Source organism: Pelophylax lessonae (genome assembly GCF_965119305.1).
Source record: "Pelophylax lessonae genome assembly, chromosome: 13".
NCBI lineage: Eukaryota > Metazoa > Chordata > Amphibia > Anura > Ranidae > Pelophylax > Pelophylax lessonae.
The window spans coordinates 16,069,747-16,097,426 of record NC_138780.1 but is presented as its reverse complement, the minus strand read 5'-3'; the positions used below and the strand labels follow the sequence as shown (position 1 = coordinate 16,097,426).

Genomic DNA, 27,680 nt, shown 5'->3' with positions numbered 1-27,680 from the left:
GCTTTAAAAATTCTGCTGGAATTTCCTACATTGCCTAAAACTGGCTTTTCCTTGCTTTCCAAATCTCATATCGGACGTGCCATAAAGATTACATGGCGATACACCTCGGCTTCTTTAAAAAAAAATGACCTCTGTGCACACATTCACAAACACTATAAATATAAACTTTGAGTTTACTAGAAAAAGAGTGTGAAAAGTCTCTCCTTATTGCATCTATGAATGTGTACACAGAGGTCATTCTAAAAAAGCAAAGGTGTTTTGCCCTGTAATCTTTATTGGACGTCTGATATGAGAGTCGGAAATCAGTTTACCCAATGTAGGAAATTCCAGCCTACGTTTTAAAGCCCAATTAAACTTTCAGTTTAAGTCAGCAAAATACACTCCAGGTGCAATAAAAACAAAAGATGTTAAATGTCTTACAGTTCCTTATTTTAAAAAAAAAAGCAACCACAGCCTGAGTAGAAAAGCCTCTTCACCGCCAAAAATCAACAGAAAAAGGACCCTTGCCCTCTGTGTGGAAGCAGTGGTTTTTCTGCAGAGGTCTGGCATGGTTCCTGCTGAGTCAGACCTATAGCTCTGCAATCAGCTAAGTGGAAGCAGCGGTCTCTCTGCAGAGGCCCGACACTGCCTGTGTTTGGACAAAATGTTGAAAAGTCAAACCCACGTCACTTCCTGGGACGTGGCATCAGCTGTTCTGCAAATCTGCACACACTGTGCATGCGCAGCACATCATTGATTACTTCAGCGCGGATGCCAGTGCACTCGGGAATATGCATGTCAAATTCCTCGACCGACGATACAGTCCGTGCGCATGTAAATACACTAGCTACTGCGAAATTGACGTTGTTCATCGCTACTCTGCCAGTTACCCGGGCTGGGTGGCACCATTTCCCCATACAGATCAATGGGAGCTCCCACTCGGAGCCATTTAACATTGGTGTCTATGGGAAGTCTTGGTCAGCTTGACATGTCACTGCTCCCGAACCACAAGTGATGGGGACACTAAACCTGGGGAGCACATTAAGGGGATCCAGCAATCCTGTGCGAATCACGTGCGTGTTCCGCATGCACTAGGCCCGCAGTGATGGCGAACCTTGGCACCCCAGATGTTTTGGAACTACATTTCCCATGATGCTCAACTACACTGCAGAGAGCATGAGCATCATGGGAAATGTAGTTCCAAAACATCTGGAGTGCCAAGGTTCGCCATCACTGCGACTAGGGTGAACCGAGGCCTAAATTTAAAATTCAGTTTCGGCTTTAAAATGTCAATCAAACTTTCAGATGCAAAAAATATAGAAAAATGGAATGCAAAGCACAGCTGTTCTGAAAGCCGTATTGAGGCTCTCTATAAAACTCCCACAATCCTCTGCGGTAAACCTACTCTAAAAATGATCTACCATGATGCAAACCAAAATGACTGGGGGACGTTCATAAAACCCGGACAAGGTCAGGCCATTTATTGACCTTATGGGATATGCAAGACACAAACAGTGGTGTGTTTTAAAATATTTTAGGAGAAATACTTGCATTTTGTAACAAAGAAAAAATGTATATATGTACTATATATGGTGGATAAGTAGTTAGCACGCTTTCCTTGTAGTGTTGGGGCCCCGGTTAGCATTCCGGCAGGGACCTATCTGCATGGACTGTACTTCATCCCCCGTGTTTATGTGAGTTTCTTCCCACAACCCAAAATCGTAGCACTATATAATTATAAGAAATCACGCAAATATTGACAACGGCGCCCTGTCTTCAGCTTGCCCTGGTCTTAAAAATGTCTCCTGCTATTTTTGTAAAAACAACAAATAAAGATTTGTGTACCAAGGCTGTACGATGAGCGAGGACACCTTTGAATGCTATAAAACAGAAGTACTGTAGATGTTCCGTAAAATAGACAACCATTTTCATAGCCTTAGCTCACCTATTCTGTTATAGAATTTGCATTTGTGTGTCTACCTATGGTTGAGCAATGTGATAGGTACCAAGAATGGACCCCCCTCAATAGGCAACAGCGTTTGCCCAAACTCTAATCTAATAGGCCTAGTCAGGCTCTCCCTCTCTAACTCGGATATCTCCACCAACCTCCTTCTTCTATAGGCACTAGAGTTTGACCATGCTGCTTAGTGCCATTCTGTAATCCCGCCAATCTCAACTAGAGTTCCTCCAGAGGGTGCTGGGGTTCCTTGAGTATTGGCTGATTTACCTTCCCATTTGATGGAGCCTATCATAGTTCCAGGGCCAATACTACAGACCGCAGAAGCCAGTAGTACAACACCAATTTTTTTAAGCTGTAGGTAAAGCTGGAATTTCGACCATTCTTTCCACTGGACACCAACGTAAGAGGCATCTTTTCTATTGATCTCCAATCAATTTTTAGTGCTTGGTAGACACTGGACCAGTCATTCAGGGTTTCTCAAGGGGTGGCTAGGAGTTTTTATTGGAGCTGTGACCTCCCATCTGATGGTGCCTGCATTCCAGATCTAATGCCACTTGGCAGAGCCAGCAGAACAACATTAGGATGTCTGTAAAGGTGGTATTTTGACCATTCTTCCCATCGGCTGCCAACACATGAGGCATTTTTTACATTGATCCCCAATTCATTTTTAGTGCTTGGTAGATGCTAGACCAGCCATTCTCAACTAGGATTCCCTGCAACCCTAGGGATCCTCAAGGGGTGGCTAATGGTTCTTTGAGATGTGACCTTCCAACTGATGGTGCCTGCATAGTTCCAGGTCCAATGCCACTTGGCAGAGTCAGCAGAACAACATCAGGTTTTTTTTTAGGCTGTGTGTAAAGGTGGTATTTTGACCATTCTTCCCATCGGCCGCCAACACAAGATGCATTTTTTCCAATATTCCCGAATTCATTTTTAGTGCTCGTTAGATGCTAGACCAGCAATTCTCAACTAGGTTTCCTTGGAACCCTAGGGATCCTCAAGGGGTGGCTATGGGCTTTCTTGAGTTGTGACCTCCTATCTGATGGGGCTTGCAAAGTTTCAGGTCCGATGCCACTTGGCAGAGCCAGCAGTACGACTGCAAGGGTGACATTCTGGTCATCCTGTAACGGGGGGGCATTTTTAATTTAACAGGACTGGTCAGACACACCCCCCCCCCCTTTTTCCCCAGACATGCCAACTTTCTTCCTCAATAGGCAATAGAGTTTGACCAGGCTGCCCAAACTCTAATCTAACAGGTCTGGTAAACCAAGCCCCTCTCTTCCTCGGACATGCCCCCCTCTCCTTCCTCTATAGGCACCAGAGTCTGACCAGGCTGTCCAGTGCCATTCTGTAATCTAACAGCCCAGGTCAGCCACGCCCCTCGTCAATGAATAACAGAGTATGACTAGGTTGTCCAAGGCACTCTAATCAAGCCTTTTTCCATTATTTTTTTACCTCAATGGAACCCTAGAAATAATTTTTAGGTAACCCTTGCTAAAAGCAATTTATTGGTGGGTTAGTGAGAAAAATGCCCTCCTTATAGATCACTAAAAAGATCAATGGTGTACTACAGCTGGCTCTGAGAAGTGGTGTGGCCGCAGCTCAAGAAACCTCTAGCAACCTCTACAGGTACCCTAGGGTTCCATGGAACCTTAATTGAGAATGACTGCTGTAATCCAATAGACCTGGTCAGACAAGTTCCCCTCTCTTCATTAGCATCACAAGTCTATTCTGAGGTCTCCTGGAATGAAGCGCCAAGAAGAATATTGAGTTGTCCAGGTGGGTAGAGAAGGACATGGTTCAGGGAAGGGCCACCATGGGTCAAGGCAACTCTGGCTACCACTGGAGGAACCCTAGGGTCCCATGGAACCCTGGATGAGAATGGCTGCTGTAATCCAATAGACCTGGTCAGACATGTCCCCCTCTCTTCATTAGCATTACAAGTCTATTCTGAGGTCTCCTGGAATGAAGCGCCAAGAAGAATATTGAGTTGTCCAGGTGGGTAGAGAAGGACATGGTTCAGGGAAGGGCCACCATGGCTCAAGGAAACTCTGGCTACCACTGGAGGAACCCTAGGGTCCCATGGAACCCTGGATGAGAATGGCTGCTGTAATCCAATAGACCAGGTCAGACATGTCCCCCTCTCTTCATTAGCATTACAAGTCTATTCTGAGGTCTCCAAAGAACGAAGCACCAAGAAGAATAATGGGTTGCCCAGGTAGGAAGGGGATCGAGGAAGAACCTCTATGGCTCTGGGTATGCTTTAGAAAACACTCCAGAATATCGAAGGAATGTTCAGACCAACCGTTATCTTTGCATCACACATACAGTTAAGTGCTCACCTCTATGATATCTGCATTAGTCCGGCTCTCGTGAGGCTCGTTGTACTCTGTGTATTTCAGCAGCACTTTGTCCATGTCGGTGCTGGCATACTGAAACAGTTTGTTTGTGTGGTTGAAGATGATGAGGGCGATCTCGCAGTCGCACAGGACGCTGAGTTCATAGGCCTTTTTCATCAGACCAAACTTGCGCTTGGTGAACGTCACCTGCGGAGAGAGAGAAGAGGCGTCAAAAGGTCGTCTAAAGTCACGGCAACTTGTTGGAAACATTTTTCACAGAGCGAAAGGGGAAGCGGAGGGGTTAAATTACACGCTTGTGCAGCTGTCACTACGCTTGTGCACCCTTGTGAATCCCCCTTCATTTGAGCTACCAAAGAGATGGGTTATTGTGTTCAGCTGTGCTACAGACAAAAAGAGCACCTGTTGTGCTATCCAAGCCACCTGTTCTACAAGTGTGGCCAATAAACAAAGCCTGACCATTTGCTTGTGTGGTGGAAATGAAGATTCCATTACAAACTACGTGTTGAGCACTTATTCATCAATTTTTGTGATTTTTTTTTTTGAACTCCATGTACACTAAAAATCAGTTTTGAAAATTGTTGCATGGTGTTAGATGTGGTGTAACGGTTGCAGGGTAATAAGGCTGGGTGAAAAACCTGGGTGGGAGGGGGTGCCATGTATGGGATTACATGGTGATATGGGGGTGAGGGTGCTGGAATAAAGTGGTGAAAAGTAAGGTTTACACTGCACCACCGTCACCCAGCAAACCTAAGTCATTCTGTAACCCTTACACCTCATCTTCCCTTACCCAGCTTCCTCAACCCGGCATGTCAATGCCAATGTGACACTATACCCCCGGTTATTCAATTTCCTTACTATGCATCTCCTACACCGGTTATTCAGTTTCTTTACTATACACCCCCCTGTCCCCCATGTAATTCTCCACCTTACCCTTTCAGTCAGCACCCCCATATCAGCGTTAGAATACACCCCATCACCCAGCTTCTTCATTCTGCAGCCCCATATCATCATTTACCCCTTACACCATATTCTGAAACCCTTACACCACACTCCTGTCACCCAGCTTCCTCACCCTGCATCCCCATGTAATTGTATAACCTTTATTTTGAACCTCATCCCCCCCACCCCCATATTACTCTTCAACGCTTACACCCCTCCCTGTCACCCAGTTTCCTCACCCTGAACCCCCCATGTCACTCTGTAACCCTTAAACCTCACCCCGCATCTCCATGTCATCTTCACACTGCACCCCCTATTGCTCAGCTCAGAAGGGCTTCTGATGAGGACTACAAGTGGCAGTTTCAACATAAATGAAGCAAGCCTGGTCCACTGTTGTCACCATGCCAATGCCATGCAGCCATGGCTGGAGTGCATATAGACAGGAAGATCCTGCAAAGAGGCTGCATGACATCAACAGCACTGAGATGTAACAAAGCACAAAAAAAGCGAATATGTAGTTTAAAAAAAAATGTGACCATTTATGATACACAGTGCTTTAGCAAACTAACTATCATTCATTTAGGGTTTCTATTTTAATGTTGGAAGCAGCACCAGGAACTCTAGTGACAAAATCCCTTCCACCGAGATCCATTCTACCCTTCTACCAAAACTCCTTCTACCAAGATCACTACCACCAAGATCCAATCTACCCTTCTACCAAGATCACTTCCACCAAGATCCCTTTTACCCTTTAACCAAAAGCTCTTCTACCAAAATTTCTTCAGCCCTTCCACCAAGATCCTTTCTACCCTTCAACCAAAATCCCTTCTACCGAGATCCCTTCTATCCATGCATCAAGATCCTATCTACTTGTAGCCTTCTGCCAAAATCCTTCAACCCTTCCACCAAGATCCTCCCTACTGAGATCCCTTCTATCCATGCATCAAGATTCTATCTACTTGTAGCCTTCTGCCAAAATCCTTCAACCCTTCCACCAAGATCCTTCCTACCGAGATCCCTTCTACCGAGATCCCTTCTATCCATGCATCAAGATCCTATCTACTTGTAGCCTTCTGCCAAAATCCTCCAACCATTCCACCAAGATCCTTCCTACTAGGTACCCTTCTACCGAAATCCCTTCCTACCAAAATCCCTTCCTACCAGTTTTCCAAAAACCCTTCCACTTCTACCCTTCTACCAAAATCCCCTCTACTCTTCTACCAAAATTTCCTCTACCCATATCCCTTCTAAAAAACCCTGAGATATGAAAGTCAAAAGGATAGCTGGCTTACCACCATCCAGCCATAAGTGAGATAACCATTCTGGGGGGCCTTCGCTTTTAAAAAGCATCCGACACCTTCATACTCCGAGAAGCATTAATGCACAGACCCTACATCCAAGTTGCAAATTAATTTTATTATTGTTTCATCCTCTTGGTAGGTAGCTAAAATCCATCAAATGCCCTTATACAATTCTCTCTGCTCATCAATCTGATTCAAGGTGTAATAAGCCATTAAATATTCATTTTCCTACCTGAATTCCCTATGTCCCCCCAGCCTAACAACCTAGGCTCTCTCACAGCAGCTGTGCTTTCTGTATAGACTGCCTTACACCAATACACACAGGACTGAAATCCTGACTATAATGGAGGAGAGAGAAGGATAATTACTTCACATGGTAGATTATGCATTCATAGAGGAGCTTGAATTAAAGAGAAATTTAACAAAAAAATATTCTAGATGCATCATATATTTTAGTAAAACATACAAGGCTTGCTTTAAAACGACCACAAACTGGTATTATCTGAGCTCCTCAATCTATTGCTACAATTTTCTTGGATTCTGCTCCTGTGTAGAAAGGGCTTAAATAGGGCCTTTTGCAAGAGGAACCTTTGAAGTAAAGCCTCGTACACACGCAACAAATTTCCGCCGACCGGTCGTCCGACTTTTGTCCAGAGTGGTGTCTGTTGGTTGGAATGTGCCTAGACTGCACACGAATTTTCCCGCACGACAAAATTGGGTTGCTTTCTTTGTGTTCTTTCTTCTCCGAGCATGCCCAGTCTTGCTCATAAGATTTTTCCCTGTCAAAATCTGTCGAAATCTGTACTGACTGCACGAAAATCGGATGTGTTTTGACGGAGGTTAAAAATTTTATAGCCTGCACACCAGAATTTTTTCGGCCGAAAAGTCGGAGTCGGTTGTCGGAAGCATCATACTAACAAGCCAAAAATCAGCAGATCGGTCGTCGGACGAAAATTCCCAGCCGAATTTCGACGCGTGTGTACGAGGCTTTATTTTCGGGTCTTGGGAAACCCTTGGGAAAAAAAACAATTAATTGGAAGTCAATGGGAAAATGCACCTTACAATGGTAACCAGTGGGAAGAATGACCCAGTACCATGGTGGTAAGAATCCCTCCCCCTGTACAGACAGCTAAAACTACTGGTGTCATGTAGTGGAAATGGACCGAGAACTACCCAGGCACCATCAAATGGGGGCCATAGCTCAAGGAACCCCCTAGCAACACTTGAAGGATCCCTGCTTAAGAATGGCTGTTCTATAGTATTACCTAAAACACGTTGGCTCTATCTGATGCTCTTAACCAACAAACTTTTCAAAAAGGCTTTTGGAGTGAAGCGATCGTTTGTACTTGGCGTCATACCTTCCCAATGTACAGAAGGCTACTATGGGATTGATTTCCAATCCAACCAAATACAAATATTTATGGGGACAAAACCAGAGCTAGCACTTGGGTTATGATAGCTTAAAAATACTTTCCCGCCAATAGGATGTAAACTTGGGTTCAAGGATGTGTACAGTAAAATGGGTATAATGGGAGAGGCCAAATACATTTTAATATTTTGAATTTTTCATCTGTATGAGCCACCTTTACTGAATTAAATTGAAGATCTGGTTTCCAAGGACAAAAAAAACAATCTCGCCTTCCCCCAAGTGACCTTCATCTTGTCTGTGACATCACAGCAGGCCCATTTGACTCTTTTAGTCTTCCACCGTTCATAGTCCTCCACCGCCCCCCTTCAAATCTTCATATAACCCCGGCCATGAGGTTTTCCCATGTCAGTCAGTGTCTAAATCCATCACCTGTCAGATATAATAGTATCTAGGGGGCTGCTCAGGGCCTCGGCAACGTCTGGACATAATCTCAAGTCAGGAGCCTGTCTGACGCAGCCTCTAGAGCCAGTCTTCCTATCCGGAGCCTCGTCTGGAGTGCCACACACTTACAGAATAATAAAGAAGACAAAATGTATTCAGCTCTCTGAGATACAGATGAGACAATCCAAAAAGGGAAAAAACGTCAGCTGTGTATATACACACGAAGGGATAAAAAAAAAATGGGGTGCAAGATAAAAGAGGTCTGCTGGGTAAATGATCTGAGCATGAGAGCTGGCAATATTTCTATCAACATATTTGGGGATATTTTGTTGCGGATTGTTAAAGTTCAGAAAAAAAAAAAAAAAAAAATCACAACAACCAATTAGAATTGGGTCTTCTGAATTCAGTAAAGTGAGATCTGACTGGTTGTTTGGGTTACTGCACTTTGTACGGTCATTTGGAACAGGTCGTTTTTTTTTTTCCTCAGAGACTAGGTGCCGCAGAGGTACTCATCCCTTCCGAGTCACCCCCTTGTCTCCACCTGATCCCCACCTTGGAGAACTGTCCCTTGGTTTTACCCCCCTACCTACCAGTACTGCCCCTTTTATGGAACAGAACTAAGTATCATTTGGTGGTGCTACATCATTTGTGGACCTTCACCCTCCCTCGGCACTCTCCTCTTTTCTATCCTGCTCCCCCTCCGCAGTGCCAATATCGGGGAGTTTTTTTTCCCACGTTTTTTTATTTTAAAAGGCTTGCCCCCCCCCCCCCGTTTCCAGAATTTGCAGGGGCAAATGACACTGTGGCCCCCGATGCCTCCTGGGATGCATGACGTGCAGTCCCATTCAGCAAAGAGGAACGGTTGGCCTGAGTGGTGCCTGCACCAGGTAGAGCCAGCCAATATGGCGGCACCGGACCCATGCAGCCGCTGCAGAGAGGAGGATCCCATTGGCTTAACGCTGGACCTGCTGGCTAAGTGAATATACTCATTGTGCTGAAGAATGTCAAAGGTAAGCAGTGAAAAAAAAAATGGAGGGGGAGAACGAAAAGGTTGCAGCTCCTCTTTAATACCAAAAAAAAAAAATCAGAAAAATATATCACCTGCAGCCAGCAAAAATTAGACCCCACCCCAAGCAACATTAGATCACCAAGCAACAATAGACACCCAAAGCCACAATGGACCCCCGAAAACAAACTACCCCAAAGCAAAAATAGACCCCCGACAAATTACCTCCCAAGCAACAATAAATCCATCCTTGCCTCAATAGACCTTCCAGCAGCAATAGACCCCTACCTTAAAAGTAGATCCCCCCCCCCCCCCCCCAGCAGCAAAAACTCCCTTTTTCCCAGCAATAATAGATACATCAGTAGCCAGCATCAATAGACCTTCCAGCACCCCTTGTCATTACATACATTCAGCAATGGAGGTACCAAAAGGATGTTCCCACTGAAAAATAATTTCTCCCCTAGTGTACCAATTGCCACACTCCTTGTGTATTCAATTCTAAGGTCTACTACGCCATTAGTATATGCAATACTACTCTTCTAATGGAAAAATATGTGGCTCTGATTAAATGCAATGCTCTACCACTAGTCTACGGAATACCATGCTCCATTCAAGCTCAAAGCTACGCTCCAAGGGGTCCAGAATGCTGCGCTCCAAGGGTCCAGAATGCTGCGCTCCAAGGGTTCAGAAATGCAGAATGCTATGCTCTGGGTGTGAGGAATGCTGAATTCCAATTTTTACAGGACGGTACACTCAAAGCACATGAAATGCAACACCACCATGCCCGGCAAATAGTGTGCAAAGTTCTACGATGTAGGTGTATGGAATGCAATACCCTTAAACTGGCCAAACACAAATATATATATATTTTTTTTTATTCAGCCTGCAGGCTGGATAAAAGAAATCTAACAGAATATCCATCCACACACACATTGTAGATGGATGAATCCCCCTGCTGGGGCATTGTATCTTGACAGCTGCAAGCGCTGGCTGTCAATCTCCAAACAGTGCCTGCAGCTGACTGGCTTACAGGCGCTGTTGAACTGACAATATTTGACGTGGCTCCTTCTTCAAAAGTCGACTAAGAAATCAACTTTCTTTTAAGGTAAAAGTACAGCCGATTCCTCTAAATTAGCCAAAATTTGAACAGTGTACGACCAGCTTAAACCTCCTAGTCCGGTGGTCACCAAACTGTGGTCCTTTGCTTGCTTTTATTTGGCCTTTGGGGCAGTATTCCTACCTGACTCCAACAATGGGGCATAATCACTGCCAATTAAACCAATAATCTGGCTCTATTCTCTCCCACTGACACCAATGATGGGGCACTATTCCTCCCACTGACACCAACAATGGGGCACTATTCCTCCCGCTGAGTCGCTGACACCAACAATGGAGCACTATTCCTGCCACTGACATGAACAATGGGACACTATCCTTCCCACTGACACCAATGATGGGGCACTATTCCACCCACTGACACCAATGACCGGGCACTATTCCTCCCACTGACACCAATGATGGGGCACTATTCCTCCCACTGATACCAATGATGGGGCACTATTCCTCCCACTGACACCAATGATGGTGCACTATTCCTCCCACTGATACCAATGATGGGGCACTATTCCTCCCACTGACACCAATGATGGTGCACTATTCCTCCCACTGACACCAATGATGGTGCACTATTCCTCCCACTGACACCAATGATGGGGCACTATTCCTCCCACTGACACCAACAATGGGGCACTATTCCTCCCGCTGAGTCGCTGACACCAACAATGGGCACTATTCCTCCCACTGACATGAACAATGGGACACTATCCTTCCCACTGACACCAATGATGGGGCACTATTCCACCCACTGACACCAATGACCGGGCACTATTCCTCCCACTGACACCAACAATGGGGCACTATTCCTCCCACTGACACCAATGATGGTGCACTATTCCTCCCACTGACACCAATGATGGGGCACTATTCCTTCCACTGATACCAATGATGGGGCACTATTCCTCCCACTGACACCAACGACGGGGCTCTATTCCTCTTACTGACACCAACGACGGGGCACTATTCCTCCCCCCAATACCAACTATAGGGCATAGTTTACTCCTATGGATGGTGGGACATTTTCTGCTCCCACTGGCCTCTGTTCAACCCCCCAACAGTCAGAAGAACACTGGCTCTCTGGTTAGAAAGTTTGGAGACCCCCTGTCCTAGTCTATGAACTACTTTGCCTTTTGGGTAAGGAATGCCACCTTCCTAGTATACAGAATAATACAGTCCCAATATACGGAATACTACATTTTTCTACGCCACAGCTCCTGGAGGTGACATTAGAGCCACGTGCTGTTTCTGTTCCTTTTCACGTAACCTAGTCTGTATTCTCTTGTGGCATCCATGCTACGCATCTTCCTGCCAGCTGCCCTTAAGCCGTCACCCTCTCATCACCCTGTTTCCAGGAATGCTGGTCATCAGAGGCCTCTTAGGCCTTGCATCTCACCTCCAGAGGCTCAAAATGCCTTTTTTAAGACCTAACCTACCATAGACACTTAGACCAGCCTTTCTAAACCTTTTCAACAAGGAACCCTTGAAATAACTTTCTAGTCTCAAAGAACCCCTGCTAATAATAATTATCTACAACTCACGATACATTAACCACTTAAGCCCCTGAAGATTTTACCCCCTTCCTGACCAGGGGGTTTTTTTGCGATTTTTTACTGCGTGACTTTAACGGACAATTGCGCGGTCGTGCGACGCTGTAAGTAACGAATTTGACGTCCTTTTTTTCCCACAAACAGAGCTTTCTTTTGGTGGTATTTGATCACCTGTGCGATTTTTTGATTATGCGCTATAAACAAAAAAAAGAGCGTCAATTTTGCAAAAATAAATATTTTTCACATTTTTTTATTTGAAATTCCCCCCCCCCAAAAAATGTAAAAATCAAAATTTTTTAACATCTTCGGCCGATTTGTTTTATGCTACATATGTTTGGTAAAAAAAAAAAAAATAGCAAAAAGCGTATTTTGATTGGTTTGCGCAAAAGTTATCGCGTTTACTAACAAAGGGAAAGATTTTTGTCATTTTTGTTGGTTTTTTTTTTTTAACGTGTAATGGCGGCGATCTGCGATTTTTTTTGCGGGACTGCGACATTGCGGCGGACAGATCGGACCCTTGACTGACATTTTTGACACTTTTGGGGTTACCAGTGACATTACTACAGTAATCAGTGCTATAAATATGCACTGTTACTGTAAAAATAACACTGGCAGTGAAGGGGTTAACTTTTTTTGAGAGGGAGGGGTTGTGTGTGTCCCTAGGGGCGTGATTCTAGCTGTGATTGGCTGTGGCTTGAGGTGTAGGAACAACGATCAACGGTCCTACATAGTAGAACCGTATGATCACTATTCCTACACAGGGGAGAATGACAGGCGGCTTGTTTACATCAGCCGCCTGCCTTTCTCCCTCTGCACCGACGATCGCCGAGTGACCGGGGGGGGGGGGGGTCGGTGACCGCGCGGGGGCTCGCTCCCTAGACCCTTACAGGCTAGCGATGTAGTACTACGTCGCTCTGCCTGTGAGGGGCTGACCGCCGCAGTAATTAGTCGTGCGGCGGTCGGCAAGCGGTTAATGTGATGGTCAGTGGAAAGAATGCCCTTTACACCTGTGGTCATTGGGAAGAAGAACCTCCTTACAGATAGCTAAAAAGATCAATGGTGTCAGTGGAAACTCCTCTGAGAGGCGCTCATTGCTCAAGGAACCCCTAGCAACCTCTGAGTCTGGAGGAACCCCGATTTAGATGGTTATTCAGATTTTGGCCTATTTATTGTATTCTGTTATAGGGCTCAGCCAAACTTCACAGAGCACAGATGGTTTCTAGTGACACTCAATGTTTTTGCACAAAAGACGGTAGGGATAGAAGATGTGACAATGAGGAGGTGGGCAACAATGTGCGCCAGAGACAAGAGGAGACCAGAGGGGGCTGGAAGAGATAACACAAAACAGCAGGGAACATATTGAGATGTAGGGTTGTGACAGGTCACTATAGGCAAAAAGACCAGTTTAGACCTTCAAACATATTCTGTACCGATCGTTGTGTTCATTCATGAAAGGAAGGGGCAGGTAAATATGAGATTTACCTAACCCTTCCCCCACTCTCAATCTTGAAGGATCCTATTGTGTGCTTGCAGCTGCCGGCAGGAAGGAGAGGAAGGAAGCCAGCAGCAATTCGGGGGCAGGGGGGGCACACAGGGGGGCTGGGGAGCAGGGGGAAATGTATGGTGCACAGGAATGGTAATCAGTGTGGCAGGGGGTCAATTACTGAACCGATCGTTTGTTTGGTTCTCTCTGCAGTAGCTGAAAGCCAGCGGGAGGGGGAGGAGAAGAAGCCAGCTTTTCGCTGCAGCAGAGAGAGCCATACAGGGGATTGTTTCTAGTAATTGCCACCCTACCATACTGATCACCCCCCCCCCCCCACCCAGCCACATCCAATCCACTCTGCTGCCTGGGCCCCCCTACTGGTACAGGGCAATTGGTGGTACCCCCTTATCTATCGCCATGCTCTTACCCACCTGGCCACATCCAATCCACTCTGCTGCCTGGGCCCCCCTACTGGTACAGGGCGATTGGTGGTACCCCCTAATCTATCCCCATGCTCTTACCCCACCCGGCCACATCCAATCCACTCTGTTGCCTGGGCCCCCCTACTGGTACAGGGCGATTGGTGGTACCCCCTTATCTATCACCATGCTCTTACATATACTCAGTGAAGTGACTTGCCTCAGGTGATACACCGAGATTACATAAATCCTCCTAAATAAGTTGTACCTGTTTATCTGCAGCACTTTCTTCTCTACAACTGTTAAGTGCTAAATTTTAAAACTTGTCTGAGAGTTCAGGAAAAAAAGGGGCAGAGAGATGAATTTACACTCTGAAGAGCTCAGTGGGAAGAGCTCTGAGAGCTGGTTGGAGGGAAGGAGCACACCCTCCTTCACACAGAAACAGAGCTGAGGCTGTCAATCACATGCTGTGTGCTGGAACTCCCTTCCGTCACCATTTTTCTTTTGGGTGTCAGTCAGGGGAGGACTGGGCTAGGGGACAGGGGGGCAACTGCCCCCCGGGCCACTCTGATACCCCGTAAAAAGGCTGCACCTCTTCTGCCATAGACATGCATAAAGAATTTCTTGTGAAGAGAAGTAAAAAATCCCCACCGCTGACCTAGTCCCTAACACTGAGTGCAAGTTGAAAACAAGGACAGAGCGCAGGCCTTGAATCGGGGTCAGGAGGAGGCCAGAAGAGGGAGAGTGGGAGGGGGCCGCGTCGCTGCACCATGGGCCTCTGGTTTGTACTTGCCCCTTGGGCCAAAAATTGACAGTCAGCCCCTGGTGTCAGTAAACCTTGTCAGAAATGATTAATGCCAATAGCAGAGGAACGAGGCAGCAGACAGAAATTACACTTAGTGCTCTTAATTGAGAGGAGCACACCTTATAGAGGGATATGCTTTGTTCATATTTCATGTCTGAGGTTCACAACCACTGGATGGAAAGTGTACGAAATGTGATGTCAGCTTCCCAAATAAGGGTGGAAGTCTCGTACAGTACACACATACAATGGTAAAATAAAAAAATGTTTTCTTACAATTTTATGAATAAAGCACAGCTGGCAAAAATTAGACCGTATTGTCATCGAGAACGGTATAGTGTTGTAATGGCAATATCCCAAAAAAATTCCAAGCTGCCTATAATTGGATATTTGCAAATTCTAGCCAAAAGGCAGCTGATTTATTTATTTTTTTTCATCACGAGATGAAATTGTGAATTGTTTTTTTTTTTTCCATTCATGGAAAAGTCGGCGGTGAGCATGGAAAGTGTCACTATCCTAGCCGAAGAGGGCTTCCTCTTCGGCCATTGATCAGAGCATTTCCTCTTCCTTCCTGCCAACCATCACCCCACCCCCCTCCTCCGCAGCAGGCAGGGTGGCACACGGGCACTCTGCTCCTGCCCCTTATCCCTCCTCGCGTCGCCCCATCAACAAGATAAGGGCGGCTCTTTAATTCAGTGTGTCTACAGATCCACTTTGTGTGATAACAGTATCCAGGCCAGGCCCTGAGCTAATTAATGTCTCTCTCTGCCATGCAATCTCACTCACTCCTCCTGGGAAGAAGGAAGGGGGGGGGATGGAGACCTGGAAAAAAGCCTCTGTCATGCTGAGCCGCTTATTAGGAGGGATTACTGAATTATATTAACACTTCATTGTAATAGGGCCCTTGTATGCTTGTTGAGGCTTTAAAAATTCCCCTATGGCGCAAATGCTCGGTTGTAAAGGTGTGGATGGCCAGGGGCTTGAGAAACAAGATGTAGGTTAAAAGATGCATTCCGTAAAGGTCCCTGGATAATAAATTGGAACAATATGGCTTTTGGGTGATCAACAATAGAAACCTTGATTATTCTAAACCGTGTGGCCTAATGTATGTGGTGACCTACGAACCTGTGGTGAGCTTCGAACGAAGCGTACAAAGACATTTTAGACAACTGTGAGCCTCCAACCTTGTGGTAACTGTTTGGGGAATGTCCTTTTCTGCTCCACCATGACTTTGCCCCGTGTGCAAAGCCAGCTCCATAAAGACATGCTGTAGATTAATGAATTTGGTGTCGAGTGGCCTACACAGAGCCCTGACCTCGACCCTATTGAAAACCTTGAAGATGTGTTGGAATGCAGCCGATGAGCCTGGTTATCTTAATTCAACATCACTATCTGACCTCATAAATGGTGGCTATATAATAAGTACATGGTTTAATGAGTTTGGTATGGAGGAACTCGAGTGTCCTGCAAAAAGCCCAGACCTCAACCCTACTGAACACCTTTAGGTTGAACTGGAACACCAATTGTGAGCCAGGTCTTCCCATCCATCAGTACCTGACCTTATCAATGGTGGCCATATCATATAGACATAATTTGATGAGTTTGGTATGGAGGAACTAGAGTGTCTTGCAAATAGCCCCGACCTCAACCCTACTGAACACCTTTAGGATGAACTGGACCACCAATTGTGAGCCAGGTCTTCCCATCCATCAGTACCTGACCTTATCAATGGTGGCCATATCATAGACATGGTTTGAGGAGTTTGATATGGACGAACTAGAGTGTCCTGCAAAAAGCCCAGACCTCAACCCTACTGAACACCTTTAGGATGAACTGGACCACCAATTGTGAGCCAGGTCTTCTCATCCATCAGTACCTGACCTTATCAATGGTGGCCATATCATATAGACATGGTTTGAGGAGTTTGGTATGGACGAACTAGAGTGTCCTGCAAAGAGCCCTGACCTCAACCCTACTGAACACCTTTAGGATGAACTAGACCACCAATTGTGAGCCAGGTCTTCCCATCAATCAGTACCTGACCTTATCAATGGTGGCCATATCATAGACATGGTTTGAGGAGTTTGTTATGGAGGAACTCGAGTGTCCTGCAAAAAGCCCAGACCTCGACCCTACTGAACACCTTTAGGTTGAACTGGAACACCAGTTGTGAGCCAGGTCTTCTCATCCAACATTGGTACCTGAGTGTGTAAATGCTCTTTTGGTTGAATGGACACAAATTCCCAGACACAAACTTTAAAATCTTGTGAAAAGACTTCATGGAAGCGTGGAGGATGTTATAGCTGCAAAGGGGGCACCTCAAAAATAATGGCCATGATTTTAGAATAAAATGCCCAACAAGCTCATATAGCTGTGATGGTCAAGAATGATTTGGCTACATAACATCAGTTCATCAGCTTGGTATCGACATATCATTAGTTATGCAATTATATTTGTATTCCTGGCTGTCAAGTATCCCTCTTTCTGTAGGGAGAGTAAATTCTCCATTAAATAAAATACATTAAGCTAAATAGTGGGAACCCCTCATAATGGGCACAGCAGCTGTACAGACCAGAAAACTCAGTGCAGGGATTGAGGGAACCCCTCATAATGAACACAGCAGGTGGGTAGAGCTTGAAACTTAGTGCAGGGATGGTGGGAGCCCCTCATGATTTACACAACAGGTTGGTAGACCTTGAAACTCAGTGCAGGAATGGTGGGAGCCCCTCGTGATTTACACAACAGGTTGGTAGACCTTGAAACTCAGTGCAGGAATGGTGGGAGCCCCTCATGATTTACACACCAGTAGGGTAGACCTTAAAACTCAGCACAGGAATGGTGGGAGCCTCTCATGATGAACAGAGCAGGTTGCTAGACATTGAAACTCAGTGCCGGGATAGTGGGAGCCCCTCCAGATGAACACAATAGGTGGGTAGACCTTGAAACTCAATGCAGGAATGGTAGGAGTCCCTCAATGGGCACAGCAGTTGTACAGACCCTAGAAATCACAGCAGGGATGGTGGGAACATCTCATAATGGGCAGAGTTAGTGTGTAGACCTGGATACTCAGTGCAGGAATGGTGGGAGCCTCTCATGATGAACACAGCAGGTGGTAGACCTTGAAACTCAGCGCAGGAATGGTGGGAGCCCTCCATGATGAACACAGCAGGTGGTAGACCTTGAAACTCAGCGCAGGAATGGTGGGAGCCCTCCATGATGAACACAGCAGGTGGTAGACCTTGAAACTCAGTGCAGGGATGGTGGGAGCCCCTCAATGGGCACAGCAGCTGTACAGACCTTCGAACTCAGCAGGGATGGTGAGAACTTCTCATAATGGGCAGAGCTGGTGTGCAGACCTGGATACTCAGTGCAGGTATGGTGGGAGCCCCCCATGATGAACACAGCAGGTGGGTAGACCTTGAAACTCAGTGCAGGAATGATGGAAGCTCTTCATAATGGGCACAGTAGCTGTATAGACCAGAGAACTCAGCAGGGATGGTGGGAACTTCTCATAATGGGCAGAGCTGGTGTGCAGGCATGGTGGGAGCCCCTCATGATAACCACAGCAGGTGGGTAGACCTTGAACCCCAGCGCAGGAATGATGGAAGCCCCTCATAAATGGGCACAGTAGCTGTACAGACCAAAGAACTCAGCAGGGATGGTGGGAACTTCTCATAATGGGCAGAGCTGGTGTGCAGGCATGGTGGGAGCCCCTCATGATAACCACAGCAGGTGGGTAGACCTTGAACCCCAGCGCAGGAATGATGGAAGCCCCTCATAAATGGGCACAGTAGCTGTACAGACCAAAGAACTCAGTAGGGATGGTAAGAACTTCTCATAATACGCAGAGCTGGTGTGCAGACCTGGATAATCAGTTGAGGGATGGTGGGAACCCCTCATAATTGGCAAAACAAGTGTGCAGACCCACGGGGATTCCACCAATAGAGTCCCCAAGAGCTATTGGTAGATGCCAGAGAGTTAACCCAATAACTAAAATGTCGGTTTTCCATGGAGTGTCCCCTTAACCCAGAGATGGGTTTTGGTTACCGGAAACATGTGATATTTTGTGCTCTAATTCAAAAATCTGAAAACATCACTGGGTCAGAAGGTACAAAGTGCCTCGCTGGGCTTACAGAGAATTAACAGGCGGTCACTGTAACCGGGTTTAACCCTATCCCTGCCTGCCAGTACATAGGAATGCAGAGGCTTGGCACCCTGCCGTGTCATTACCGAGACGCTCATGCACGCTGACATCATGCAATATAGAAAGGAACAGCTGCTTGCTGCCTCATTTCACCATCAGTGCCATGATCACAGAGCTGGAAAACGCGATCGCCAATCAACGCCCCTGTTGAGATCCGAGAGGCAGCGTATTCCTGTCGCAGGCTGCACAAGGCAGCAGAGGATTGTGGGAGAGGACTGTAGCTCAGGGGCTCCTCCGATGATCAAGGCTGGCCTCGTAAAACAAAAGCCTTGTTTTGGCACAAAATCGCCTCGGCTGTTTCGTATTTCAGCCCTGTGCGGAAACTAGATTCTGCAGCCACTTATTTTCTCTTTTAAGAGGGGGGAAAAAAAATCATGTAAACAATTTCGCCAGGCCTTCCAAAAAACAATCAGTTAGTGACCTTAACTCTACGGGAATAATTTTCTGGTAACTAGCCAATAAAAAGGAAGGGACTGGTTTTAAAAGCTGAACTCCAGGAACAAAAACGTTCATTTAAATTAGGGATAGACCAATATGGTTTTTTCAGGACCGATACCGATATTTTGGTCACAACGTATCGGTATCGGCCGATATTTTGTACATTTAAGGTTTTGAAAAATAAAGACAATTTTTGACACAAATCTGGTACCGAACATGTTAATTTTTGTTTAATGCTTAATGGCTGCCTGGCTCCTTGTAGTGGGTGGCTGGCTGGCTCCCTGTGGTGGGTGGCTGGCTGGCTCCCTGTGGTGGGTGGCTGGCTGGCTCCCTGTGGTGGGTGGCTGGCTGGCTCCCTGTGGTGGGTGGCTGGCTGGCTCCCTGTGGTGGGTGGGTGGCGGCCTCCCTGTGGTGGGTGGGTGGCGGCCTCCCTGTGGTGGGTGGGTGGCTGGCACCCTGTGGTGGGTGGGTGGCTGGCACCCTGTGGTGGGTGGCTTGCACAGGGGCTGTGGGTGGCTGGCTGGTACAGGGCCTGTGGTCGGCAGGCTGGTACAGTGCCTGTGGCTGGCTGGCACTCTGGTGGGTGGCTGGCTGTCTGGCACCCTGTCTGCGGGGTGGCTGGCACCCTGTGGTTTGGCACAGGGGCTGTGGGTGGCTGGCTGGTACAGTGCCTGTGGGGGGCTGGCTGGTACAGTGCCTGTGGGGGGCTGGCACCCTGTCTGTGGGTGACTGGCTGTCTGGGACCCTGTCTGTGGGTGGCTGACTGTCTGGCACACTGTGGTGGGTGGCTGCCACCCTGTGGTTGGTGGGTGGGTGGCTGGTACAGTGCCTGTGACTGGCTGGTACAGTGCTCGTGGCTGGCTGGTACAGGGCCAGTGGATATGGGTGGCTGGCTGGCACCGGGCTGCTGTGGGTGGGTGTATTGCTGTGATACACTCCCGCGAGACTAGTCCAGACTCCAGACGAGGCTGTCCAAGGCGAGGGAGTTTGCATGTTCTCTCTGTTCACCCCTGTCCCTGACATGATGTTATTTGGCTCCTAAGTTGGCCCCTAGTATGTGTATGTATGAATGTGAGTTAGGGATCTTAGAGTGTAAGCTCTTTGAAGGCAGGGACTGAGGTTAATCTTTAATATACGGTGTATCAGGGATGCACCGATAGGATGAAATGATAAAATTAATGGGCACGAATTGAATGCAATTAGAATAGGAATTTGGTGCAATTCCTGTCCAAATTCCTGAACCCAGGATGATATCACTATGACAAACCCGGATTCACACAGAAGTGCTGGGGAAACCGCATGTGATTCGGACAGCAATCGCGCCGCATTCCAGTTTAAAGCGCATGAAATTCTCTGCAGTGCGATTTGCGGCCATTTATTTTGTTTGGACGCAAACAGCATCACAGCGTATCGGCACTCAGCATCAGCGAGTACTTGACCGAAAATAACGTTTCTGTACTGCAACCCTACTGTATGTGTTTAGCGCTGTGTAAATTGACAGCGCTAGGCCAATTTGGATCAATTTTGGATCAATTTGTCAGCTTGAAATAAATAAAGTGAAAAATAATTACGAATAACACTTCCTTCTTTTATTTATTACAGGTACTTACATAGTGCCACCAATTTAGGCAGAGCTTTATTATACATCAGTGGCAGCTGGTGCATTGGGGGAGCAGGGGCGCCGCCCGCCCCCCCATCCATGCGTCCGGCCCCCTAATCTACATGCAGGGCGCCGGACGCATGGATTCCAGTGGGGTTTTTTTTTTTTTTTAAGCACGTGATTAGAGCCAGAGGCTCTAATAGGCTTCAAAAAACGGTGGGCTCGGGGCGCAGAGCCCACCCAGTTGTGTGACAATATGGAATGAATAATCGCTATTATCACACGGATCCTCCTCCCAGCCAATCAGAAAGCGGGTCCTGAGACCCGTTTCTCGATCGGCCGAAAGGAGAAGCCATGCTATTGGCCGAGGAGGAGGAGGGAGGAAAAGCAGGGGAAGCTGCCGCTGCTGGGGAAAGCCGCCGCCACCACTGCCTGCCCTCCACGTCAGTCCAGGGTGAGTGAGCCGACGCCGGGGGGAGGGGGGGTTAGTGGTATGGTGTGCGAGCTGGTGTGGTCGGGGGGGGGGGTATGGTGTGGTCCGTCTGCCGCCCCGGCCCATGGAGCACCAGCCACAACTGTTATACATTTAATTCCGTCCTTGCACCAAAGGAGCTTACAATTTAAGGTCCCTAACTAACATACTGGGGCTAATTTAGACAGGAGCCAATTAACCTATCAGAATGTTGTTGGGAGTGTGGAAAAAACCGGAGTACCCAGAGGAAACCCATGCAGCACAGGGAGAATATGCAAACTCCGTGGCAGGTAGTGCCGTGGTTGGGATTCGAACCGACGACTAAGGCAGCAAGGCGGAAGTACTAATCAGTAATATGCATTTTTTTTAATGGTATGACATTTGTGTAATCAATTTGATACCATTAAAGTCCCGTTGTAAATACAGACTTCTATACACCCATTTAGCCGCGTGAACCAGTCTTAGTCATGTGACTCCTCAGCCATAATACAAAGAGGCAGAAACGAGTTGAGCTTTAAGAGCTAAGCAGTGGTGACAAGGTCAACTGCCATGGGCTCTCATCCTTACAGAACGAGTAGCTCAGGCTACGTGGGAGGTTGTATTACAATAGAATTCTCCCACACAATGCTATTCCGCAGATGCAAAGCACAATGGCTACTGAACCCCTCCTCCCCACCGCGTCCCCTGACCCATAACGCCTGTCAGCCTGCGATATGACTGTCAGGAGGCCTCTTGTTTACATTGGTCTCTCCGGGTTTCCTCTGCAGCGGTGACTTCCTCTTAAGGCCCGGGTGATTGTGACCAAGCAGGAAGTCACTAATGAGTGACAGCGGTGACAAAAACGCCGTATTGTCAGTGGACGATGGAGTTAAAGTGTCTTTCCAGCGACGGTGGTGAAAGTCAATTCTGATCCCATGGGCCGATGGGTCACACTGGGAGAAAATTTTTGCAGATTCCTTTCTTGTTCTTATTGCAGCCCTGTAAAATGCAAACGTGCTATAATTGGGAATGTTGCATGATGGGATGTTACCGCTACTGTGGCGACAGAGCCCAATTTATTTATTTTTTTTGTTAATGTAATGTCATTCAGGCAAGTGTGTAGTAGCGTGGTTTCCATATGTTATGTACATATGGGAACCTCATGACAGAAGAAAATAATGAAATTAAATGTCGCCAGTGCATTATTAATTAAAATTAAAAAAAAAAAAAAAGCAGTACATCGGCCCAAAACAGTGGCATATGGCGTTCGCTTGGAATTGTGGTACGAGGGGGAATTTACGAATGAAAGTGAACCTGTCAGCACGGCTGTTTTCTGTCACTGCGTGGGCTCCCTTTTAGAGCTTGATGTGGCCTTCGTCTGCCCTTAAAAGCACAGAGATGGGTTAGTGTGGGGGTATAGGAAGGGTTATTGTTCGGGTTAGTGTGAGGATTACAGAGAGGGTAAGTGTTGGGGTTACAGGATGGGGTTATTGAGGAGGTATAGGAAGGCTTAGTCTTAGGGTTACAGGGGTGGTTAGTGAAAGGGTTACAGTGAGGGTTGTTGTTGGGTTACAGGATGGGGTTATTGAGAAGGTATAGGAAGGGTTAGTGTTAGGGTTACAGGGGTGGTTAGTGTGAGGGTACAGAGAGGGTTGGCGTTGGGGTTACAGGATGGGGTTATTGAGGAGGTATAGGAAGGGTTGGTGTTAGGGTTACAGGGGTGGTTAGTGTGAGGGTTACAGAGAGGGTTATTGAGGAGGTATAGGAAGGCTTAGTCTTAGGGTTACAGGGGTGGTTAGTGAAAGGGTTACAGAGAGGGTTGGTGTTGGGGTTATTTGAGGAAGTATAGGAAAGCTTAGTCTTAGGGTTACAGGGGTGGTTAGTGAAAGGGTACAGAGAGGGTTGGTGTTGGGTTACAGGATGGGGTTATTGAGGAGGTATAGGAAGGCTTAATCTTAGGATTACAGGGGTGGTTAGTGAAAGGGTTACAGAGAGGGTTGGTGTTGGGGTTACAGGATGGGGTTATTTGAGGAAGTATAGGAAGGGTTAGTGTTAGGGTTACAGAGAGGGTTGGTGTTGGGGTTACAGGATGGGGTATTGAGGAGGTATAGGAAGGCTTGGTGTTAGGGTGACAGGGGTGGTTACTGTGAGGGTTACAGAGAGGGTTGGTGTTGGGGTTACAGGATGGGGTTATTGAGGAGGTATAGGAAGGGTTGGTGTTAGGGTTACAGGGGTGATTAGTGTGAGAGTTAAGTGGGGGTTACAGGGAGGGTCAGGGTTGGGATTACAGAGAGGGGCTATGTAAAGGTTACAGGGAGGTGGTTAGTGTTACAGGGATGGTTAGTATGAGTGTTACAAGGAAGGTTTGTATGAGATATAGAGGGAGAATTAGTGTTGGGGTTACAGGGAAGGTTAGCGTTAGGTTTACAGAAAGGGTTGGTGTTAGGTCTACAGGGACAGTTAGGTTGGGGTTACAGAGGTGGTTAGTGTTGGGGTTAAAGAGGTTGGTGTTGAACTTACAGAGAGGGTTAATGTTGGCGTTACAGGTAGGGTTAGTGTTAGGGTTATAGTGAAGGATAATGTTAGGGCTAAAGGGAGGGTTAGAATGGGGGTTACAGAGAAGGATAGTCTTGGGGTTATAGGGACGGACAGGGTTAGGATTAGAGAGAGAAGCTATGTGAAGGTTAAAGGGAGGTGGTGAGGGGTAATGTTGGGGTTACAGGAAGGGTTCATGTTTTAGGAAAGGGTTAGTGTTGGGGCTTACAGGGAAGGTTAGGTTGGGGGTTACAAAGAGGGTTGGTGCTAGGGTTAGAGGGAGGGTTAAGTTGGGGTTACAGGGAAGGATAATGTTGTGGTTACAGAGAAGGTTAGTGTTGGGGTTACAGGGAGGGTTAGTGTTGGGGTTACAGGGAGAGTTGGTGTTGGGGTTACAGGGAGAGTTGGTGTTGGGGTTACAGGGAGAGTTGGTGTTGGGGTTACAGGGAGAGTTGGTGTTGGGGTTACAGGAAGGGTTAGTGTTGGGGTTACAGGAAGGGTTAGTGTTGGGGTTACAGGAAGGGTTAGTGTTGGGGTTACAGGAAGGGTAAGTGTTGGGGTTACAGGAAGGGTTAGTGTTGGGGTTACAGGAAGGGTAAGTGTTGGGGTTACAGGAAGGGTTAGTGTTGGGGTTACAGGGAGGGTTAGTGTTGGGGTTACAGGGAGGGTTAGTGTTGGGGTTACAGGGAGGGTTAGTGTTGGGGTTACAGGAAGGGTTAGTGTTGGGGTTACAGGAAGGGTTAGTGTTGGGGTTACAGGAAGGGTTAGTGTTGGGGTTACAGGAAGAGTTAGTGTTGGGGTTACAGGGAGGGTTAGTGTTGGGGTTACAGGGAGGGTTAGTGTTGGGGTTACAGGGAGGGTTAGTGTTGGGGTTACAGGAAGGGTTAGTGTTGGGGTTACAGGAAGGGTTAGTGTTGGAGTTACAGGGAGGGTCAGGGTTAGGATAACAGAGAGAGGCAATGTGAAGGTTACAGAGAGGTGGTTAGGGTTAAGGTCAGGGTTACAGAGAAGGTTTATGTGAGCTATCCAGGGATGGTTTGAGGGTTACAGGAGGGATTAGGTAAGGGGTTACATAAGAGCTTACTGTTAAGACCACATGGAGGTCTGCTGTTAGGAGATGGGGAGGGTTAGTGTTAAAGTTACTGTTAGGATCATATAGAAGATTAGAGTTATGTTTAAAAAGAGGGTTAGGGTTACAGAAAGTGTTCGGGTTTTAGGGTTACGGGGAAGCTTTATGTGAAGAATATAGACAGCAAGGAGAAAGCAGTGGGTGTGTCCAGGAACCCCGCGCCTGAGTTACAAACAACCCCAGGAGTTCCCAGATTATGAATAAAAGAGAAAGGGGTCGAGTGGAGCAGCAATACCTAGGTGAAAAATGAATGTATTGAGTACGTAGGCTGCACTTCCTTTGAATAGAGCCTACATCTAACCTTTCAATTCCAAAGTCTGGTGGCCCTGCATAGAGTCCCACCTTAATATATACATTTGAAAAATAATATATATATATATATATATATATATATAAATAAATAAATAAATAAATAAATATATATGCATCCGAGAAAAAAAATACATACAATGCTTCAAAACCGCCTGATTTGCAGCCTGCTCGAGGTTATGAATTTCCTTCAGAGACTTGCACATCCCTTGTGGAAACCAGGCACATGTAACAACAACAAATATTTAGCACCAGTCATGAAAAAAAAAAGGACGGTAGGAATAAATCTGTGGCGGAGGAGAACTATTACACAGGAACGCAGATGGTGTAGCGATTTACATTGTATTCAAAAAACCTGCCAGACCGGATTCCTCCATGTCTTCAAATGGAAAATATTCCCCCCAAATAATTTACACTTTAATCAAAAATTCCTCAAAGGCACGCATAAAAACTGGGGGGCGATGAGGGGCTCTTTACACAAACAATAACATCCAGTGCGGCAGAGCATTATGGGTAATCAAACACAGGCTTACTTTGCATCCATTTTAAACATGGATGCCTCAAACATGACCCCCCCCCCCTTTCCCTCAAATAAATCAAATGCAAACTTTTCATTACAGAACATACCTGAGCACCGGCTGCTGACGTGAAACCAAAACGCTGTTTGGAAACATATGGGAGCGTAATTGCTTCTTATAAACAGATTTCGGAGGTTGATTTGTCTGAACGGGGGTTATGGTGAACATCTTGAATGTATTATAATTTCGGAAGAACATCTTTTGTTTCTTTGCCTTTTAACCCTGACTGCCCAAATCCAACATATAACCGATGCCAGGATTGTGTTGGTAGGCCCCAACTCCTCTAAAGCCAAAGGACACAGAAACCGTTTCTTCTAATATCTGGACTTTTCGGGGGCTCAACAAATGTTGGGCTCCCGAAAAGTCCCATATTTGGAAGAAGAAGCAGTAGCAGTGGAGAGAGCGGGCCGCAACATCGTTTCCGAGGCTCTACCTCTTTCCACAAGCTTATCTCCGTACGTGTGATGCTCAGGAGACCACAAACCTTTAGCCATACTGTGAAAATTTGGTGAACAATATTACCGAAGACAAAAAATAAAAAGGATTTTAAATATTATTACACGTATTTACTCCGTACAGTCACCAGATTTGTATATTTTATACGATAGTGGTCCTGGAGGCACCAAAAATGTGTCTTGACTGTTCAAAATCTGTCCCATGGACACGTCATACAGGGATGGTCAACAGCACTATTTATTGGGTTTTGGAAGGGTCTTTAACAAAGAGTTTTGGTGCCTCCAGGACCACTATGGCTTTGTGGTCTCCTGAGCATCACACCTACATAAGCTTGAGGAAAGAGGTAGAGCCTCGGAAACAACATTGTGGCCCACCCTCTCCACTGCTACTGCTTCTTGTCCCTCACCGGTATCCGTGGAGGATCCGGCGTCTGGAGGGAACGCCACTCCTGGCACCCAGCATCTTGCCGCCTATGCTTCCGCCGCGGGAGGCACGGCAGCTGAAGTGCATTTCGGAGGATACATCTTCCTGCTGCTACAGCCGGCACTTTGTGTGCAGAAGTGCCTGTGCTGGTACCAATGGCTCTTGTGTCACCCTGCAGCCCACACCATTGTTTGGATATCTTCCTCATGAGGATGATCGGCTTGTTCCTACACAGACTTGTGCCATTTTGAATGTAAGTGTACGATTAATAAATTTGTCATGATTACTTCCTTTCACTGACCTGGCACCCCGTTGTCTTTTGTTACATAAGCTTGTTGGACATCCCATTTTCAAACCCATGGACATTAATATGGAGTTGCCTTCCTTTGTGACCCAAACAGCCTCCACTCTTCTTAGAAGGGCTTTCTACAAGATTTTGGAGTGTGTCTGGGGTTGAATTTGTGTCCATTCAGCCAAAAGAACATTTGTGAAATCAGACCTGGTTCACAATGGTCATTCTATTTCATCCCAAAGGTGCTCAGTAGGGTCAAGTATGGGGCTCTTCCCAGGCCTGACTGTCTTAAGCAATACTTTTATACCACATTGGCACTATATGGCCAAATGTTTGTGGTCTCCTGACCATTACACCTACATGAACTTGTTGGATACCCATTCCAAACCCATGGGAATCAATATGGAGTTGCTTTCCTTTGCAGATACAACAGTCCCCAATCTTCCAAGAAGGGCTTTTCACAACATTCTAGAGTCGTATTTGTATCCATTCAGTCAAAAGAATATTTGTGAGGTCAGGTACTGATGTTGAATGAGAAGACCT

General features: G+C 46.7%; 1 protein-coding gene across 3 annotated transcripts in view; it reads right to left on the bottom strand.

The window, feature by feature from the left end:
• The window catches only part of MEF2D (myocyte enhancer factor 2D), a 310,867-nt gene that overhangs the window by 79,074 nt on the left and 204,113 nt on the right, over positions 1 to 27,680 (bottom strand). For all 3 annotated transcript variants that reach the window (XM_082275253.1, XM_082275255.1, XM_082275254.1), the window contains exon 4: positions 4,282 to 4,485. In XM_082275253.1, coding sequence (XP_082131379.1) covers positions 4,282 to 4,485 — 204 coding nt within the window. The remainder of the gene's footprint in view (positions 1 to 4,281; positions 4,486 to 27,680) is intronic.